Here is a 21,370-nt window from a genome sequence, read left to right on the forward strand (position 1 = left end):
TTTAGAGTTGTTATGTAAGTGTCTTTTATTGTATTGGTCTTGTTAAACAACACTTAATATTTGGTTGCATATCCCTTGCATCAGGTCGGTGACCCACTGACATCAAACTGTTGTATTCTTCTTCTGTGATGCTTTTCCAGGCTTTTACTGCAGCTTCTTTCAGTTGTTGTTTGTTTTTTTAGCGTTTTTCTCCTTTCTGTCTCCTCTTCAGGAGGTGAAACGCATGCTCAATTGGGTTAATGTCTGGTGACTGACTTGGCCAGTCTAAAACCTTCCACTTTTTCCCCTGATGAAGTCCTTTGTTGTGTTGGCAGTGTGATTTGGCTCATTCTCTTGCTGCATGATGAAGTTCCTCCCAATTAGATTGGATTCATTTCTCTGTAAATTGGCAGACAGAATGTTTCTGTAGACTTCTGAATTCATTCTGCTGCTACCATCATCAGTTGCATCATCAATAAAGATTAGTGAGCCCTTTCCAGAAGTACCCATGCAAGCCCAAGGGACGACCTCCACCGTGCTTGACCAGTGAGCTCATGGAGAGTTTTGGATCATGAGTAGATCCTTTCTTTCTCCACACTTTGGACTATCCATCAGTTTGGCAGAGGTTAATCTTGGTTCCACAACTTTGGTGGCTCATCTTTATATTTCTTTGTGCATTCTAATCTGGCCTTCTGATTCTTACTGCTGATGAGTGGTTTACATCTTGTGGTATAACCTCTATATTTCTGCTCTCAAAGTGTTCTTCAATCTGTGGACTGTGATACCTTCACCCCTGCCCTGTCGAGGTTGTTGGTGATGTCACTGATTATTGTTTTGGGGGATTTCACAGCTTTCACATCATGCTTCTCTCATCTGTCAATAACTACTGTTGTTTTCCTTGGCCGACCTGTTCCATGTCTGGTTGTTGGTACACCAATGGTTTCTTTCTTTTTCAGGTCATTCCAAATTGTTGTATTGGCTATGTGCAATGCTTGTGTAATGGCTCTGATCGATTTCCCCTCTTTTCTCAGCTTCAAAATGGCTTGACTTTCTCCCATAGACAGCTCTCTGGTCTTCATGTTGGTGTATCCTTTTTAACAACAAATGCAGTCTTCACAGGTGAAACCCAAGAGTAGACATACACATTTATATATAAAAAAACATACAACAACAAGAAAAATATCAACTAGTTGATGTGTAGATTATAAACCTCTATAATGATATGTAACTATTAGTGAGTTTTCCTCCACAAGAAAGTCTTCAGGACCAGGCGTGGGGAGTAATGGAATACATGTAACGGTATTATGTAATCTGGATACAAAAAAACTGGTAAGTGTAATTCGTTACAGTTACGTCAAAAAACAAAGTAATCAGGTACATTTTGTGAAAAAGGGGGGGGGGGGGGGGGGGATACTATCAGGATTACAATTTTTCATTTAAAAACCAAAGAAACTCATCTTTTGACATAACACAATATAGACAGCTACTTGATTATGATTCTGGTTCTCTCTTGCTAGTCGTGACTCGTGTGAGCCTCCTCCTGGTGCATGTGCAAATAACATCTGTCTCTAATCATTCTGCTCAAGAGGCATGTTAAAATGGCTGTTTATCATGGTGATGATGCCCTCTGGAAAAAAATGTATTACAGTCATGTAAATTTCAAAATTATTTTGTCTATACAGGAGAAAATGGAAACAAGAACATCACAGTACTGTGCAAACTATGCCTTCCAGCTGTGAAGATGCTGTCTTTATTGAAGGACTCAACATCTAATTTAAAGAAGCATTTAAGCATGGAAATCATGTTAGCTAAGTTAGCTAAAATGATTTAGTGTAAGTTAGTGCTTTTTAAGTCCCTGGTTAGCATGATTACAGTTGTGGGTAAGGTTGCCAGCTGTGCTCAGTTAGCTGGGAACGTTCTGTATTTTGGTAGAAATGAACACTACTCCTCCCCATGATCACCTCACTCCATCCATTCCTGGTACGCGACATGCCTCCTGTCAAAGCCAATAAAGGGAACTCCTGCCATGAAGAAAGGTCACGGCCTTGATCAACAAGTATTTTTTTACAAAGTATTTTGAAATAGCCTAATGTACATGTATGGTATCGACTTTTTTGGTGTGTGTAATGGTAATGACATTTTTTTCCTTTTACTTGTTAACATTAGTTAATGAAATTTAAATGTATAAGAACAAAATGTATAAGGAATGTACAAAGAACTGGATTTTTCTGAATCAAACTTTTAAACATATAATAATGTATTTAGTCAGGATATACCATATAACAAAGCTTCTAAATGCATGTTGCAAAATTATGAAAATTAATAATATTTTCGATCTTCAAATTTCCGAATGGTCACTGCCTTTGCCGATGTGTGCTCCAGTATCACCTCTCATTTCCATCTTAACTTCAGTTGAAACTCTGAAGTTATTCTCTGAAATGCTTCTGTGATGCTGCTGATGTTGTTCATATTGCTTTTCTCTTTACTTTATTTACATATGTGACCTTGAAGTAATCCAAATGTAATCAGATTACATTACTTTCATATTGTGATACTTGGATTATGTTACTAATTACAATTTTTATGAAGTAATTTGTCACGGCAATGGAATACATTTTTTAAAGTAACCCTCCCAACCCTGTTCAGGACAGAGGAGTTTGTGATTTCTTGGTTTCTTATTATTAATCGAGAGGAAAAAAGGGAGGCTGGAGAGGGAAATGTTTATAGCTGTTATAAAATAAGTGGGAGCAGAAACCAACTTGTTTGTTGTTGATGTTTTAGTGCCATAGCACCCAAACTTTGCAATGCCATTCAATAGGACCTTTGTGACTGCACTTTCCCTAATTTAAATGTCAACTTAAAATGTACTGATTTTCCCAAAACGTTTTCCCTTTCTTCTTCCTACTAGTCTTTGTTTCCTACTCTTTTTAGATTTTTTAAATATATGTGCATGTGTGTACAGCAAGCCTGAGTGTTAGAAAGACTCTAACTAAATGAAGCGCATTACTATTACTTGCTTTGTGGGATTTTCAGAACATTAAATGTTACTATAAATGGATAAAAAGTATGATGTTCATTAATCAGTAAACAATTGTACTCATTGGCAAATTGCTGTGGTATAAGAGGAATAAAACCCTTCAGGATGTGCTGCTATAGAAAATGTATCAGCTTTGTGGTGTTAAAAGTAACTTCATCACAGCACCCCATTGTTGATTATTTTCCTGTAACAGCACACCCCCAACTGTTTATTCCTCATATAATATGTGAGACTAAATCATGATCAAGGATTAGAAAAAGAAAGACAGTAGAGCACTTGTTAAGAAACTGGGTAAGAATATATTTATAACCCATTACAATGACTCAGTTTACATGACAGCATTAAAAAAACATAAACATGACTTTAGTCCATAAGGAGTCAATCACAGTCTTTAGTTCTTCAACAGTATGGAAGTGACTTTGTGTTTCTTCACAGGTTCTGTTAACACGAGGTTCAGGTTTCTGCACTGGGAAAAAAAATCCGAGGTTTTGGAGAGGTCGTTCATAGTGCATGTACACACCCACACACACACACACACACACACACAATTCTACAGTCACGCACACTTCTTTTTCCCAGCGTTGGAGGCTCAGTATATCGGTTTCACAACTACAGTGGTGTGTCTGAAATCACTGAGGTTTAATAATGCATCTATAAATGTTTGAGAATAAAACTGTATTCATGAACACGAGGAAATACCAAACAAAAGATTTGACCTCGTGACCTCATGATGTCTTAATGAAAGTGGAACCTTAAGGGGTTAAATAAGGCAGGAGCACAGGAGGAGCTGAGCTCCGGTACTATAAAAGGATGGAAATATACAGTAAATCACAGCATGGCTTAATGGTGATTAAAAAAATAAAATTATTAGTATTATCATTAGTTTCTCACTCTTTTCCTTTTTTTAAACTTTTTTTGTTTACTGCTGTGTTTATGCAGGTATTAATTTAAGCAAATATTATTTATTTTACTAGTTTAAAGGCTTTAGTGTAGCATATACTTTTTAAAAAGAGAAAATATTTTAATATGATTTTAATATCAAAAGTGACAAATAATAACTGAAAATATCGTAAGGTCAAGCCTTTTAACTGTAGTTAAACTAAGGTCTTAGGGCAGAAAGAGATATAACATCCATGTTGGAAAAATATGTAACACAACTTACGTGGTACTTTTCCAATTCTTCTCGTACAAGACTTCTCATATCTCTAAGTGTTGCTATTTCTGTTGTTATCACATCAGTCACTGTTATCTAACTTTTAAACAGCCAGTAATATCGCTTATGGGAATTTTCAGCTCGTTAAGGTCTGTATTGGACAGGAAATGTTTCCTGTCACTCTCGGCATGATTTCTGAACACAATGGAACAAAGATCGGATGATAACGTGAAGATTTTCACTGTAGCTCTATAACAACAACTACAGAATCAGCCAGAATAGAGGATCGCAAACGAAGTGTGTGTAGGGGAAAGGTGTGAACTGATCTCCAGTTTGAGATATGACAGAGAAAGATAGAGAGATACTGTGTAATACTGTGACAAACAGCTGTCAAGCTAAAAGAGTGTGTACAGAGTGTATAGAGTGTGTATTAGGAGAAATCCCACACTCCTCCATCCGCAGGCTCAGGGCTCGTGTGGGTGTGTGTGTCAGTGTGGAGCAGCGGCGGAGACAGGGGAACGTCCACGGGGCAGGAGAGAGGAATGGCTGGGTACACTAGACTGAGGAACGAGTCCGGGGTGTATTTCTTCACCTGAGACACACACACACAATCAATCAATCATTATCATTTTTATTATGGATATTATAAGTAAGACATATGGAGAGACAAGGAGAGAGAGCAGAAAAATTGAGATTTTTAAATAGAGAGACCTTCAAACACTTTTATTATAAAACATTACATAAAAATACATAATTTTATTTCATTATAAAAAAAAACATTAAAAAACATCTAAATCTACTACCAAAAATAAACAATGCCTTATTAAATGAAAACCCCAAGTCTAGACATCAGTTTGTCAAGCAATACCAACAAAGGCACTAAGTGAAAACAGTCACAAAACAGATGAAAAGCATTTTCATTATCATTACAAAAGGACCATGTTGGTAAAACCAATGTATTAAATCTGGAAACAAAATTATTAATGGCCACTATACAATGAATTATCATAATATAGTAAAGTATAGTATAGTATAGTATAGTATAGAGAGAGTGAGAGAGAAGGCGAGAGAGAATTAGAAAGATGAAGAGAGAGAAAGAAGGATAAACAGAGAGACAAAGAGAAAGAGTAGGAGAAAAACAGATAGACAGAAAGTGAATGACAGGCAAAGAAAGAAAGAGCGAAAAGGAGAGAGAAAAGGAAAAAAGAGGGAGAGAGAGAGAGAGAGAGAGAGAGAGAGAACTCACCTGTTTAAAGAAGGGATGAGTGAGGAGAGCTGATGCTGATGGTCTGTGGGACAGAAACACAAAGAAAACATGTCTGTTTATATTTGGGGTGTAATGTATGAGTGTGTGCATGTGTGAGTGAGTGTGTGAGTGACTGACCTGCGTTCAGGTTGCTGTTGTAGGCAGAGCTGTAGCAGGTTGTGTAAGGTAGCGGAGTGGTTTTTGGGGGTGGGGCTTTGTGGTCTCTCTGCCGTGGCGGTCCGAGTTAGACTTCCTGCAGCCACGCTCTCACCGATCCCCGAGTCCACTCCGGAGCGAGACACCTTCAGAGCACTGAAATCTCCCAGAGCGTAGGGGGCGCCGTCGAGCATGCAGCTCAGAGAACCACGCAGCTTCTGCAGCAACATCTACACACACACACACACACAGACATACATACATACACACACAAACACAGAGCATACAATGCTATAACACTATATTCAGATATTCAGAGACAGGCAAAGTGTATTTTGTGTGTGTGTGTGTGTGTGTGTGCTGAGGTACCAGGGTGGGGGGCAGGTCCTGGAACGGAACTCTTCCACTGACCAGCTCCAATGCCAACACACCCACACTGTAGATATCAGACTTCACTCCGTAACCATGGAGATCCTGTAGCAACACACACACACACACACACACACACACACACACACACACACAAACACACACCTGATGAGATGAGCCCTGTGTGTGGTAAGAGATGGACTGGTTGAAAGAAGGAAAGAAAGAAGGGAAGGAAGGAGGGACAGAGGGAAGGAAGGAAGGAAAGAAAGAAAGAAAGAAAATAAATGTGCAGATAAGAAATGAATGAAGAGATAAATGAAGGGAGAAGAAACAAATATGTATGTGTGTGTGTCCTGTTTCCAGAGCTCTGGGCTGCAGTGAGAGTGTGTGTGTGTGTGTATATATATATATATATATACACACCTGTCTTAACAGCTCGGGGCAGCAGTGAGGGTGTGTGTGTGTGTGTGTGTGTGTGCACGCACCTGTCTCAGGAGCTCGGGGCTGAGCCAGGGCAGCAGTGAGGGTGTGTGTTGTGGCATATCGAACACAACCTCCATCCTCCTCCCGTCTCTCATGAGGCTGTACACACACTGCAGGCCAGAAAGACACACATGCCCCCCTGCCGACAGCAGCACATGACTCGCCTTCACACCTCTGACACAGCCGGAGAGAGAGAGGAGACAATGTGTGTGTGTGTGTGTGTGTGCGTGCGTGTGTGTGTGATCACCAGGTAATGCTAGCAGGTGGACAGGTAATGCTAGCAGAAGAACATTAACGTTACATTATAACCACACACAGAGGCTCGTTTTGGATGCTTAAGGAGTTGACCATGGTGGAAAAACCTCCCAGATGTTTCAGTAGCCATAGTAACCTCTGTTCGAGGAAGACCAGTCTCTGAGCTATAAGGATGCCTCTGTTGATGGACGTGAGCTTCCAAGCTGCACGTTATCAGTTACAGAACCAGCATTTTAGCTGAGACACATGGTTTAAGAATTGGTACACAGTATGATACACATATTTATTATTTGGCATTTTTGATTCATTTCTATTTATTGCCTAGAAAAACTACTAATCAACAACAAACTACTACTGGTCAACTAAATTTAAATTCCTACAACCCCTAGCATGTACCTGTGTATGTAGCCCATGTGGTGCAGGTACTTCAGAGCATTCAGGACTCCATAAAGCAGATACGCAACCAGAGATTCACTCATTCCATCTGGGAAAAATGACCTGAGTAACGAGTCTGCAGAACCTAAAAACACACTCACACACACACATCCCTCCATCAATTACACCTACTTCATCAGTTAAAAGACTACTGTATTTAAATGAATGATTAACAATAAGATCATGCAGCAACAATTTCTATGAAGGCCGTATGTACAGAATAATGATCTATGAATATATTTATAACATGTTATAAAGCATGCAATATACACATGGTTATAATTATTTATGAAAAGGCATTATGGTTTATAGCAATGTTCATCATGTAGATAAAAACTGATAACAGAATGCATCATAAGCATATAATGTGTCTATAACACCAATAAGACAGTTCTTGTGACGCACTGTAAAAAGGTGCACCTGGTTTCTTTCGTACTGGTGTTATAATGAACGAGGTTAACAGTTCATAATGCAGAATACATCTGTACAGATATAAAGTGTAATACATTTTCTTAAGTAATCATAACAATGTGTATAAAGCCTTATGAATGCATTATAACATGATATGTATATGAATGAATGAATGAATGAATGTCTTCATAGTTAAATAAATATGACCCTCATAGAAAGTGTTATGGATCCACAGATCAGCATTTTTATTGGATTTCTTTGGTAAGAAAGGGGTGTGTGTGTGTGTGTGTGTGTGTGTGTGTGTGTGTGTGTGTGTGTGTATATACCGTAGCTCATTAGTGGAGAGAGCACCCACAGCTGGCAGCAGGAACTGAACACCAACCTGGACGTCAGCAGGTTTGGGTGACGAAACAATCTGGACAACAGCGCCTCATTCTGACCACACACACACACACACACACACACACACACACGCACGCACAAAATAACAAAATAATTAGCTATTTCTAATAACAGTAATGAAATGAAGTGTGTATACATGCTAAGTTTACACTTACATTGACACTGTAAATTTTACATTTAGCATTACATTTTTTTTTTTCTTTCATTTTTTAAGCAGTGTACTTTTCTCAGCAAAAAACATTTTTTGCCCATTCTCGTAAAGGGAGCCAATATTTCTGGAGTTGACTCTTTAGATATATAGTGAGGAGGAGTGCATTTACCATAAGCTGCAGCAGCTCCTCCTCCGTACACTCATCCAGATTGGTGTTTTTCACCGCCACCAGTCGACCAGACGGTCTGTGACGGGCCATACTCACCTGGCTCAGGTTATTAAAGCCCCGTCCTACACACACACACACACACACACACACAAACATGTTATAACTTTGCACACTGCAATATTTATTTAGATGAGTTCTTTATGTGTGTATATGAGTCAGACCTGCAACATGTCTATTTTCATTTTTGAAATAAGAACTACTTCTGTGTTGTGTTATAATGACTGAAAATTACACGACACTTTTCCTCTTTTAGCTTTAATGTGGAGAAAGTTTTTGTCAGCTTGGTCTATCAAATGCACATTACAAAGCTAATGAGATGAATGTCTTTAGTGTGAATCAGGCTGGTGTCCCATGGTTTTATCATTCTTGTTGGATGGAATTTCACACACACACACACACACACAAACACTTACCGAGTACTGAGAGCAACTGATAGTCTGCAGGATCAGCGGACAAGCCGGAGAGATCATCATCAGCTCCGAAGAACGAGCCATCACTGCTCTGTTATACACACACACACGCAAAATTTGATATTTCTAACAAATAGCTACAGTACTAAAATGAAGAAAGGGGTTTCATATAAATATATATTCATACATCTGTCTATCTGTCTGAAGACTTTATCCACAGTCTGTGCTGCTCCTGTTTTTTTTTTGTTTGTTTTTTTTCCCACTAATATTTACAGAAATTCTGGACCAGGAACTGATTTCTGAGCACAGCAGGTGTTATGCTAATCTGAAACGTTCCCTTATCACGGCTCCTCCACTTGATTTATTCCGAATAATTATAAATGACAATACAAATTCTATTTTACATTTTCTGTCAGGAATAAAACACAACAGTGTGTGCTGTTATAGGAAACTAATCAGTGACCGGGTGGTGTGATAACGCGCTGTTACTGTTACCACCTCGAAGTGTTGTGGAACAGCCACGAGACAAGTTACTTCCTGTTATCACTTTTGTTATTACAGCGTCTCTTTTTTTTTAAATCTCTTCTGAAGGTAATACTACAAAAAAAAAATGTCATGTGATTGAGAAACCACTCTTCTGTCCTGAAAAATTTAGCAAACATCTAGCAACATCGTAGAAACCATCTGGAATGCCATAGCAACTGCCTAGCAACACCCTAGCAACCACCTGAGATATTGTTTAGCGGGCTTTATAAAGCCAACATCAATTCATTCACAAACTTTAGCCTTGTAGTTGCTGTTTGAAATCTGATTATTATTAAACAGCACTTGGCTTGACAGTTTTTGCCTTTAAAAGTGCTATAATAAATAAAAGTGATCTAATGAGACCACACCTTGGAAACACAGCACTGGTGAGAGTAAAAGATGAAAGTTTTCCCCCAATAAAACCTGATTTAACTGCTGTGGTGAGACATTTAACATGTACATATCTTACTTTCTCACTTTAAAAGGTGCTACAACAACTTGTGCATTTATTATCTAGCATTATTCAAAACCTTGTTAGGTAAGTTAGCTAGCCTGTTTAGGTGACAGTGTCTACACTTCCTCAGCTCTATGTTTGTTATTTGATCATTTTGTAGCCTTTTACTGCCTGCTGAACGTCTTGTATGTCTTAGTCATCTTTCTTCCTGATTGTCCTGTTTATTTTTTTTGTACCCAGTTAAACCCTGATTCTTACTGACCAGGTACGACCCACTGATGTCCTCATACTGATCCTCACAGCTGATTGGCTGGACCTGAGAGTGGGCGGAGATACAGGAGCAGTCCTGGGAGGAACATGAATATGAACAACAACAGCAACAACATGAATACCGTCAAGTCCAATTGTCTGAATGCACTACAACAAGACTTAGTCAATATCATGTTAGTCATTATGAGTGTGTCTTCGAATCTGAATAAAATATATGTTCTCGAACAGATTTTATATAATGAATATGTATAATTTCTCCCAATTCAGTCATCGTAAATCCCACACACTAGCTAGTTTTCCCCTAACATCTTTTTTTTTTTTCTTCAAATTGTTGCTCAAGCAAACCTCACAGTGCTTGGAACAGCGACGTTGAGAGCCAACTCACATACATGAACCACGTTTTTACTTCTTCTTTTTTTTTTTTGTAAATGTAGGCAATGCCATTACTGTTGCAGTGTCGTTTAAACTAAAGGTTTTAAAAGTTTTAAAACCTTTTATCAACATCTGAGCTGTTTGTTAGTGGGAATTCATTTAAATTACATAAACCAGGTAAACCTTTCCTTTCTTCATCTAATTACATCAAATAAAACTTTCATTTCTTTGTCTGTCTGAACAGTGTCCCCTGACTGTGGCTATGTTTCGGTTTAGATACAGTGCTGAAACATGTGACGTACGTTCCTTATGTTCTCGTTTAGTCGGAAAAACTTCTCAAAATATCACAAACTTTGTTCAATTTAAGACAAACTGGCAATTAAGGGAGCTGAGAGAGTCGACTCTTATTGGTGAGTCAAATGGTGTGACTCATGGACTCTCTCTTGGCAACATGAAGATTCATACTTATTATACATTTTATTCCAAACATAACGTAAAGTGAAAACACAGGAGTCTCAGGAAAAGAAAGTAGAGAAGAGTTTAAGTTAGAAAATGGCATTTTTGAGCAGGCAGGGACAGGAAGCAACCTCAGAGGGAAGGCAAAGATTAATGAGGACATTTATTCTTAAACGCTTATGTCTCTTGAAACCTGAAAAATCAGGACAGAGATGACATGCTTTTCAGCAAAACACAGATTTTAGAGGAGCAAGCTGAAACACAAGCACATGCACAGAACAAAAACTAGGCACGATAATAAGAGATCATCTTTACCAAGAACGACATGAGGTGCGTTTGATGGCAGTCCCGCTGTGCTGCAGTGCATTCATCAGTTTCTCACACTGCCGCTATGATACGCTTTAAACATCAACCGCTCGCCGGCAACATAAACAGACTTAATGAGCTGGAAAACCCAGAGAAGGAAAGTATTAAAAAGAATAAACATGATAATAGAACACAATACTGAAATAGCAATAATGAAGGAAAAACCCAAAAGAGTAATATGTAAGGAATGAAACACTTAGAGGCGTGTTGTTATACCACTTTTACCACAGCAATTTGCCAACGCAAACAGATTTCGAATTTATTAACAAATGACATGTTGTACTTTTATCTGTTTATGTTACATTTCATGTTGTGGAATTTCTGTGAAACAAGTTAGTTCAGCTTTTGAACATTCAAACTATGAAGGTTTTGAAACATGTTTTTAAAAGCTGAATGATTTTCTTCACATTTGGTTATGATTATAATAATTAATGTGCGTCATGAGGAAATCTTTTTAACCCCTTAAAGTCATAAACACGTCAGACTTCCACTCCTTACTCTTGTAACTACACACATTTTCTATAAGTATCAGTAGTATTGCATAATAATTCATAGAAGTTCCTAAATAATATAAAAAAGTTATATTTAAAAGGTTTTATGACAAATAACTAAATAGGAAACTGAACGTTTAATGAGAGATTTACTCACTCATTAATATGTCAATTGTTGACCTTTATGAAACATAAATGGAAACTGGCTGTAAAGTTTTAAAAAATCTGTTTGCACTATTAGGAGAAGAGGTTAAAGAATTTAAGTGACACACACTACACCACGGGATCCCAAACTAGGGGTCTAAACTCACAATATCCTTTTTATTTATTTTACAAATTATTATTACAAAGATTGTTCTAAATATAAACATTTTTGTGTGCTATGATATGATTTTGAAACCTTACTGAGAGTCTCATTCAAACAAGCCACATTTAATTAAAGAGTGTACAAGCTGTTTAAGTCTTTTTCACTATTCTAAAGGAGTTCAGCAATAGAAATGGTCTAAATTCTCTGCCCATCTACCTCCTCTATTTCCTCCATAACATCAAGTGACTCAAAAGAACAACAGAATTCAAGAAATCTAACACAAAAATATGCAGAAACATTTATTGAATATGGATTTACAAGTCCTAAATTATAAATCTGAAATTTAAAAAATGTAGTGTGATCAAAGCCTTGGGGTCGCAGAAAATTCATAACGTCCATTCAGGGTCATCTGTCCAAATGTTTATGAACACCAGTAGCTCCTACAGCAAGGGGTCCTAAACTGTTTTTTCCATCACCTGATAAAAGTATTTGCCTTAAGTGAGCATTGAGTGAAACTTTCCAAATAAATGGCAAAAACCTGACCGGGATCAAGCGCATACTGAATACGAATGAATGAATTCGGATCACAAAACCTGGCCATAAAGTTTATAATGTTCTTCTGGACTATCAGGAGAGGAACTTTATCACTCTGCTGTGGTATTTTTAATTAAACTGTAGTCAAGGTGAGGTGCGGTTTGTCCCCTTTGCCCCTCTACATGATGTAAGAGAGCCCTTTGTAACTCCTCACCTTTAAACTGACAGGAGAGAAAATCTGACCTCAAACATGATGAACACAACAATGCAGTGGATTTTGGACTACAGGCTGATCATAATTAGCTTTAGAGATAACACAGGTACAGACACAATTACCATGAAATCATATCCTGGGATAATTACATTACTGAAATCCCATCAACACTGGCTGAAGATCTCATCCAGCTTTCATCTGGTTAACCTTTAACAGTTGAACACGTCTCTCTCTCTCTCTCACACACACACACTCACACACACACACTCACACACACACTCACCGTGCGTGGTCTGGCTTGAAGGATTATCTAGATTATGATGTTCAAATCCGGACTCCTCTATTAGAACATCAAGGCAGCTTCTGTGTGTGTCCTTAACACACACACACACACACACACACACACACACACACACACACACACACACACACAACAACGTCCTCCTCCTCCAGCTGATCTCACACAGTGACGTCACACTGCAAGACACAATAAAAGTCCCAATGCTTGAAATATGTAATAATAATAATAATAATAATAATAATAATAATAATAATCATAATAATAATAATAATAATAATATAATGGTGACAGCAAGAATACAAGCAAAAATAAGTCAAAGGAATACTTCCGGTAGGATATATTCCTTGTTTACACACTTCTAGATATGCTTGTAATGTTATGGTTTGATTAACGGAAACATAAGCGCTAAGTCACAATTGTGTGATTTGCAAGTAAGTGTGAAATTCCCAGGTGGTGGAAAATGCAACAGAAAAGCATTTGATCTATTATCTGGAGGTTGTGGGTTCGAATCCTAACAATGCCACAACCATCCATGGCCAGGAGCCAAGAGAGCAAAACTGGCTGTGCTCTGTGGGGGAGAGGGATGGCATTACTCTCTATCCCCTGTCAATCACAGAGACATTAGCCAATCATGAGCATCGGTGAGCTCAGGTATGCAGAAGAGGGTAGATAGCGCTTTCCTTCGAGTGTGTTATGCTGCCCCATGATGCTGTATGAAACAGGTGCAGAGATTGTTGGCGTCACACTGCAGGAAGCATGTCTAAGCCTAAACCCTACCTGGCTGGTAGCTGTTGTGTGATGGGGAGAGAGTTAGCTAGTGAGTGGGAATTGGCAAGATGAACAAGTAGTTGTGTTCAAAAAAGTGGTGCTTGTTGGCGATTTACTCTCAGAGAGAGAAAGTAACTCACTGAGATTAAAAAAAAAAGTCACAATTGTGCGATATTAACTCACAATTGCAAGATAAATCTGTGTATTTTCAAAAAATGTTCGTGTCAGAAAATAGGCCCATATATGGGGCCTTGACCCTATACAGTAATAATGCATTGTATTAGTATAGGACATTGGATATAACATAATAACATAATAAATAATTTTGTATATAATAGTGTACTACATAGGGTGTTGTCATTTTTATTTTGTTTATTTTACAGTGTACAAGGGAGACAATTTGTTGGACAATTTAGGGTCACTTTAAAAACTAAAAATACAAGAATTCAAGAATAAATTTGTGATATTTCTAGAAAAACAGGTTGTTATATCTGACATTACAAGAATAAATAAGTCAGAATATTTCTTGCATGGTCTTTTAAAAGTTCTAATACTAATAATAATCTGGTTTAGTTGTGCCAGAAGATGAAGTATTTCTTAATTTCTAAAACTAATAGTAAAATGAGTGATAAAATAAATTTCAACTTCGCTCATTTTAACACACAAATCTTGCTCTTAGACAGTATTTATCATTTTGTCATAGTATTATGACTTTCGAAATATTGCTAATTTTTCTTGTAATATTACGACTTTATTTACGAAATCTTGTTTTTATTCTATTTTTTTAAACAGCGGCCCTAAAAACGCTGGAGTATATTTAATATTTGGACTCGGGACTCTTATTCTCAGATCCTTTATAACCGTTGGAAACGTCACGGCGTCCATTTTTGATTTCGTAATCAGAAGCACGCGCGGCACTCCTCCTTGCAGACTTCCGCCCTGCTCGCGCTTTGTCTGTTGACGGTTCGGGCTTGACAGCAGCGGAGTCGCGCGCGCTACAGAGAAATCAGTGGAAACGGCTATTTTAAGAGAGCTTACTGAAGGTTTGTGTGTGTTTATTGTGCTTATTGTTTACTCTGAATTTAAAACTGAATTGAGTTTATATGTGACAGTGTAGAAATATGAAACTAAGGAGGATGACAGCAGTAAAGACCCGGATGTTTCGCTTTTGCGCTCGTGCGTATCAGTGATGCAGCTCAGACATAATATACATTCTCTAATTGTATATTCTGCATGGCTCTATTTTATATTAAGTATAGATCCAGTTTAGATTAATACACTCGTGCATGGTGGATAGATACAGTGTGGTCCATCACCTCTCCTCCTAATTCAAAACGATTCACAGGAATGCAGCTCTAATTGTTATTTTGTGTACATTTCTGTATAAATGCATGGTTATACTCTGAATGCAATCATATATTTATATGTAGCATTGTTCCACTTATGCTATAATATGGTTTATATTTTTGTGTTCACACTAGAAAGTGATCTGCTCTTTAGTAAAGGACAATTATTGAGCCAGTTAGGAACTGAAACCATTGCATTCTATTATTGAAAATCACAAAAAGTGATTTTTTCCCCCCCTTCACAATGTACATTAGAAACCTTTACATGTATAAATAAGTCACACTTTAATGGATCATGTAAACATGTAAACATAAAAATTAAATAAATAAATACCACCACAGCACTAGGTGCACCAATCAATAAATATGTATTTTCTACTTATATATTTTGTATTGGTATATTTTATACTATAATATATAAAAACAAGTGTTACATAAACATCAGTACATTGTACACGAATGGATGGTGCACGCAGTGTTGTCCATCACCTTTCCCCCGAATTTAAAGCAATGCTCAGGAATTCAGCTCAGTGTTTGGTATTGATGCACTGCTATTTTTATGCTAAATTTGGTTTATGGTTTATGCATTTCAGACTAGAAAGTTTCCCAGAATAGGTCAGTGTTTTAATATATCACAGCTATTGAGCCGATGAAAGACAAAACAACTTTATTGCACTATATTATTTTTTCTATTTCTAATTAAATAAGCTCTTCATTCACGTTATAAAGCACAAAAACACAAATAGCTAAATAACCAGCATTTTAAAAAATTACAGCACAACAAATACTAGTCAGTTGTTGATGGTTCTTGGCTTTTTGCTTAATTTAATACAATTTGTTCATATAATCATTGATATCATTATAAATTTATATTCAGCACTCATATGCTACATTTTTGGATACAGAGATCCTGTATGTTTATATATTTAGCAGTAATACAGTGATACAGTTTGATACAGTGTAAGGCTATATGTAGCATTTATGCAATTCAGTATATTTATATTTAGTATTGATACATTTTTAATGCAGTAATATATTTTGATACGGTGATATGTTTAGTATTGATTCATTTTGAATGTAATGATATGTTTGGTCTTGGTGCATTTCATTACAGTGATATTTGTGGTCAGCTTTGGTACTTTATCACAGTGATATATTTGGTATTGACACATTTTTGCACATGTTGATATATTTGGGTAAATAGCGTGCTTCATATGCTACCTGTCAGGTGCTGTGAAATGCTTACTAAATGTATCCATGGAAACAACTTCTGGGGGGGGTTAAAAATACAAATATCCCTGTTTATCCGAACATGAGAGTGTTTGTTCTGAGACACTTCTGTGTACATTGCTCTGAGACACTTCTGTGTATATTTAACTTCTCGATGTATAGTGGATATAAAAAAGTCTACACACCCTTGGTTAAAATTGCAGGTTTTTGTGATGTAAAGAATGGAACCAAGGTAAATAATGTCAGATCTTTTTCCACCTTTAATGTGACATATCAACCAATAAACTTCAAGTGAAAAACAGTTACAAACATTTTAGGAAGAAAAAGGAAAAAAAAAAAAAAAAAACCTAGAATTACCTTGGAATTTGGAGCTATCCATGATTCCCTCTATCTTTACTAGAGCCCCAGTCCCAACTGACGAGAAGCAACCCTATAGCATGATGCTGCCATCACCATGCTTCACCATAGGTATGGTGTTCTTTGGGTGTTAAGCTGTCTTGTTTTTGTGCCAAACATATCTTTTAGAACTATGCCCAAAGAGTTTTACCTTGTTTTACCTGACATGGTCATATGGGCTTGGATATGGAGATATATAGGGCTTCAATCTAGCCCCCCTTTCCCATAGCCCAGACATGTTGAAGAACATGAGAGACTGTCACAAGCAGGGAGTCACCAGTACTTGCCAAGTATTCCTGCAGCCTCCCTGATAATTCTGTCAATTTTGGAGGGATGTCCTCTTCTTGGTAATGTCACTGTGGTGTTCCATTTTCTCCTCTTGTTGATGATGACCTTCACAGTGTTCCATGGTACATTTAATGTTCTGGAAATTCTTTTGTTCCCTCTCTCCTGATTGCTACCTGTCGACAATGAGATCCAGTACATGCTTTGTAAGCTCTTTGCAGACCATGGATTCAGCAGTCAGATGAAACCAAGAAGATGTCAAGTAAATCCTAGAGAAACAGCTGATCTTTATTTGAGGTTAATGAGAATCACTTCATTGATGACAGTGAAGGGGTGTGTAGACTTTTTATATCCACTGAAGATCATCATCAAGCATTGAGTCTGTTGTCTTATGCTGAATTTTGAACAGGACAGACTTTATGAAAGAAGGGAAACACAACCTCAGAATGTCACCTCGCTCATTTTATTTGTAGTTTGTATCTAGTGGGCGTGTAGCGAGAGCATAAATGGGAACTGATGGCATGTATGAACTAAACTTGATTATTGAGGAACTGAAATAACAATGGAGCACAATGGAGCACAGGCTTTCTCCAGTTCCAACGGTGAATTGGCTACACTAAATTGTGTGTGTGTGTGTGTGTGTGTGTGTGTGTGTGTGTGTGTGGGAGAGTGAGTGAGTGAGTGAGTGAGTGAGTGAGTGAGTGAGAGTGTGTGTGTGTGTGTGTGTGTGTGTAGGACTGGTGTCCCATCCAGGGTGTATTTCCACCTCACACCCAGCGTTCACGGGATAGACTCCGGATCTGACCTGACCCTGACCAGGATAAAGTGCTTATTGAAGATTGAGTGAATGATTGAATATGGATTGATTGGCTGCTAGAGATCTGATACTATAATATTGGGATCAGTGCAGTCATTTTGTGTGTGTGTTTTTGATATGGGGTTGTCGTCATGCAGCTGTCATCATATATCATCATACATGTCATCATACACTGACAACTTCCTAAATGAATGTGAAAGATTGAACATAATGACAAAAAAATCAGTTGTTCCTCTCGTGTGTGCGTGTGTGTGCGCGCACGCGCGGACAGTGTCTCTCTCTCACACTCTGTGTATCTTTCTATTTAGCTAGTCATCTGTCCATCTCCATCTCTCTCTGTTTATTTCTACCTTTCTGTCACTCTCTGTCTCTCTCTCTCTCTCTCTCTCTGTCTGTTTCTCTTGCTTTTGCTCTCTCACACACCCTTCCTCCCCCAAACTGTTTTCCTTGCATTGCAGCTCCAAATCGTGGCTGTGACTTAAGACTTCAAAAACAGGAAATACCCTGACACTGGAAGCGCGCGCGCACACACACATACACACACACACACACACACACACACACTCTGCGCTGGATGAGTGTTTGGCTGATGCACAGCTGTGGATGAGTAAATGTCACCAAGTGGGAGATGAAGGGTGAGAGCCACAGAGAATAAACAACCAGAGAGAAACAGAGTGAGATGAAGGGAAAGAAAGTGAAACAATGAACAAAGCGGAGAGAAAAGCGTGGTAACAGAAGCATCATCTGAGTCAAAGATTCCCCTAATTTGTTCACTTTTTCCAGACAGTTCTAATTAGTATTACGCAATTAATCACAACTATTGGCTTTCTAATTTAATGAAGTAAGGAATAAAACACAACGGTGCATGCAGTTTTAGGAAAATAATCAATTACAGTGTGGTGTGATGAAGCTGTGAGTTACTCTTACCACTCTGACGTTGATTATTTTCCTATAGCACCATGTCACAAAGTGTTTTATTCCTCTTATACCACAGCAATTTGCAGACATATACAGTTTTTAATTTATTAATGAATGATATGTCATGCTTTTTATCTGTTTTGGAACGTCCATAAAACAGGGTTGTTTCTATTATCACTTGATTATCATTCAGGTGATAAAAATCATGATTATCTTTTTAGCTGTTATCATGCATTCCCAGTTCTAATCCTGCAGTGTGTTGTTGGTCTCTTTCAGAGGGAGGAGGGTGTGTATGAGGTGGCGGTGGGACAGGATGTGAGGTCATGATTAACCTTTTCCGACTCATTGTCCTGCGCTTTGGGTGTGATTGAGGAGCTCCGCCCCTCTCCACCCAGCAGCCAGTCAGGATGCTCGAGGTGAAGCATATGAGCGCGGAGAAGAAGGAGACCGCTGTGGGAACAGGTGTGTGTGCAAACATAACTGTGTGTGTGTCTCTAAAAGTGAGCGTGTTAAGCATGCACCAGTGGCTATATTTATCTCTTGTCCCAGTGAACTACATATTCACCCAGCTACAGATAACATTCGCTGCCCTCAGAGAGATGTGGCTGTGTCTCAAGTTGTCCACGTCACCCCTTCTGCACTTCTGATGGACACTTGTTGATTAAGGCCTGTGATAGTCATATATGGTAGTGGTATATCATTACTTTATGCTACACTAAGTGGTTGTTTCTGTATTGTTATTGTACACTACTGAACACAGTTCTTTTTTAGCAAATCTTCTTTAAGTAAGGAATAAAAAGTTACTGTGCATGAGTTGTTACTATAAAAACGATAACGATATTAGAATAAACACAATTAAAGCCGACGCTACTGTCAGATCTGCTGTTATTGAAAATTAATCAACATATTCTGACCTATCTGAATTGAGAATTTAACAGCATTATAATATGTACAATATTAAACAATGCAGAGGCTTTATATAGTGAGAATGTTGCTTTGTTCTAGAAATAATTGCTTGAAGTGAGAAAAATTATAGAACAAGAGACTATTTGAGCATTGAAATTAGTAAGAAAAAAAATAGATTTACTAATCATATATTTGGTTAATTGTAATCTTTTACATGGAAGCACTAGATAAATTTGACTATTTAAGGTATTTTCACTTGCTAAGATCATTTTTTGCAGTGAAGGATTGCACAACAATATTAGCTAGCCAGTTAACTGTAATTGTTTGTAATCTAGCTAGCTTACGTCACTGAAAATTTCCAAACATGGGCTAAGATTATAGAAAATTCTTAAACAAAGCTAACTAGCTAACCAGAAAACTTGCTACCATTATAGAAACTCCCCAAAAGTTAGCTAGCAACTGCCAGAGAAGTGAAATCCAACCAACAGCTAGCTAGTTAATGTTTAGAAGAAAAATCATAGTCTTTAGAATTAGAAATCCTATTTGTTAGAGGATATTTTTGACAAAACTAGCTAACATCACAGAAATATCAAAACCCTGAAAAACATTACAGAAAATTCAAAAGCAAAACTAGCTAGCTAGCAAAGTGGCATCAAAGAAAATTTTCAAAAATCTTGCCAGCATTATCGAAACTCCCCAAACTCCCCAAAAGCAAACTAGGTAGCAAATGCCAGAGAAGTAAAATCCAACCAACAGCTCTAACCTTTAGAGAAAATCCCCTCTGTTAGAGAATATTTTCAGACAAAGCTAGCTAGCTAGCTAGCTAACATCATAGAAAATTTCAACAACTTGCTAACATGATGGACAATCCCTAAAGAAAACTAGCTAGCTAACCTCATAAAGAATCTCCAAAAACAAAAACTGGTTGACATTATTGAAAACAACTAAACAAATCTACCTAGCTAACACTGAAGAAAATCCCCTTCCAAAAAACTACCTAGCTAAGCTCAAAGACAATTTCCAAACAGAAACTGCTTAACACTATTGAAAATCACTAAACAAAGCAAGCTAGCAAGTGTCAGAGAAATAAAATCCAACTAAAATCTAGCTAGCTAACCTTTAGAGAAAAATCTCCTCTTTGTGAGGATATTTTCAGACAAAGCTAGTCAGCTAGCATTAGAAAATGTCCCAATACACAACTAACTAGCTATTGGTGATTCATCCAGACAGCTAGGTCTCTATGATTAATTGAAGGATGGAGGAGTGAGTCAGTATAGTTTGGGGAAGATGAGTTTGTTGTTTCTCTCTTTATTTATTGATTTTGATTAGTTTGGAGCAGTTGTGCTGTGATATTTTGGGGGGAAAAAACACCAAAACGTTGAGTTACAATTTTCATACTGTGTAATTCTCAGTCCTAACAAGAATCAAACAATTATAAAGGGTTCTAATATCTGTCTCTGTCATTTTCTCTCTCTCTCTCTCTCTCTCTCTCTCTCTGTGTGTGTGTGTGTGTGTGTGTGTGTGTGTGTGTGTGTTAGACGAGGGTCGTAGTATGTGTGTGAGCAATGCAGACCCTGTGTATGTGTACGAAACTCAGGACTGGATGGTTTCTCCCGCCTGCTCTCCAGATGAACACAGCTCCATCTCTCCACTGCTGGCTGAGGAGACGTTTCGCTACATGAGTGAGTCATCTGTGAG

General features: G+C 37.8%; 2 protein-coding genes across 4 annotated transcripts in view; one reads left to right on the top strand and one right to left on the bottom strand.

Moving 5' to 3' along the window:
• Positions 1-3,292: 3,292 nt before the first annotated feature.
• On the bottom strand, positions 3,293-13,156 carry stradb (STE20 related adaptor beta). The gene is made up of 12 exons (XM_026933620.3): positions 12,989-13,156; positions 11,109-11,238; positions 9,958-10,041; positions 8,720-8,807; positions 8,247-8,368; positions 7,851-7,959; positions 7,075-7,198; positions 6,426-6,597; positions 5,941-6,045; positions 5,554-5,801; positions 5,416-5,458; positions 3,293-4,761 (listed from the first exon to the last, which is right to left on the bottom strand). Exons 2-12 carry the CDS (start codon positions 11,118-11,120, stop codon positions 4,600-4,602), a joined length of 1,269 nt encoding a protein of 422 aa, XP_026789421.3. The 5' UTR covers positions 11,121-11,238; positions 12,989-13,156; the 3' UTR covers positions 3,293-4,599.
• A 1,508-nt stretch (positions 13,157-14,664) lies between these two features.
• Positions 14,665-21,370, top strand: part of trak2 (trafficking protein, kinesin binding 2) — a 28,422-nt gene continuing 21,716 nt past the window's right edge. For all 3 annotated transcript variants that reach the window (XM_026933073.3, XM_026933074.3, XM_026933075.3), the window contains exons 1-3: positions 14,665-14,817; positions 19,043-19,228; positions 21,211-21,354. In XM_026933073.3, the coding sequence (XP_026788874.3) occupies positions 19,174-19,228; positions 21,211-21,354 (199 nt within the window). In that variant the 5' untranslated portion in view covers positions 14,665-14,817; positions 19,043-19,173. The remainder of the gene's footprint in view (positions 14,818-19,042; positions 19,229-21,210; positions 21,355-21,370) is intronic.

This window comes from Pangasianodon hypophthalmus, chromosome 2, assembly GCF_027358585.1.
Source record: "Pangasianodon hypophthalmus isolate fPanHyp1 chromosome 2, fPanHyp1.pri, whole genome shotgun sequence".
Classification (NCBI taxonomy): Eukaryota; Metazoa; Chordata; class Actinopteri; order Siluriformes; family Pangasiidae; genus Pangasianodon; species Pangasianodon hypophthalmus.

Bases quoted from the DNA above. Each gene is read 5' to 3' on its own strand.
- stradb (XM_026933620.3), bottom strand. The intron at 7,199-7,850 runs GTATATACACAC...GTGTGTTTTTAG, and splicing joins CTCTCCACTAATGAGCTACG to GTTCTGCAGACTCGTTACTC. The intron at 5,802-5,940 runs GTACCTCAGCAC...GTGTGTGTGTAG, and splicing joins AGGACCTGCCCCCCACCCTG to ATGTTGCTGCAGAAGCTGCG.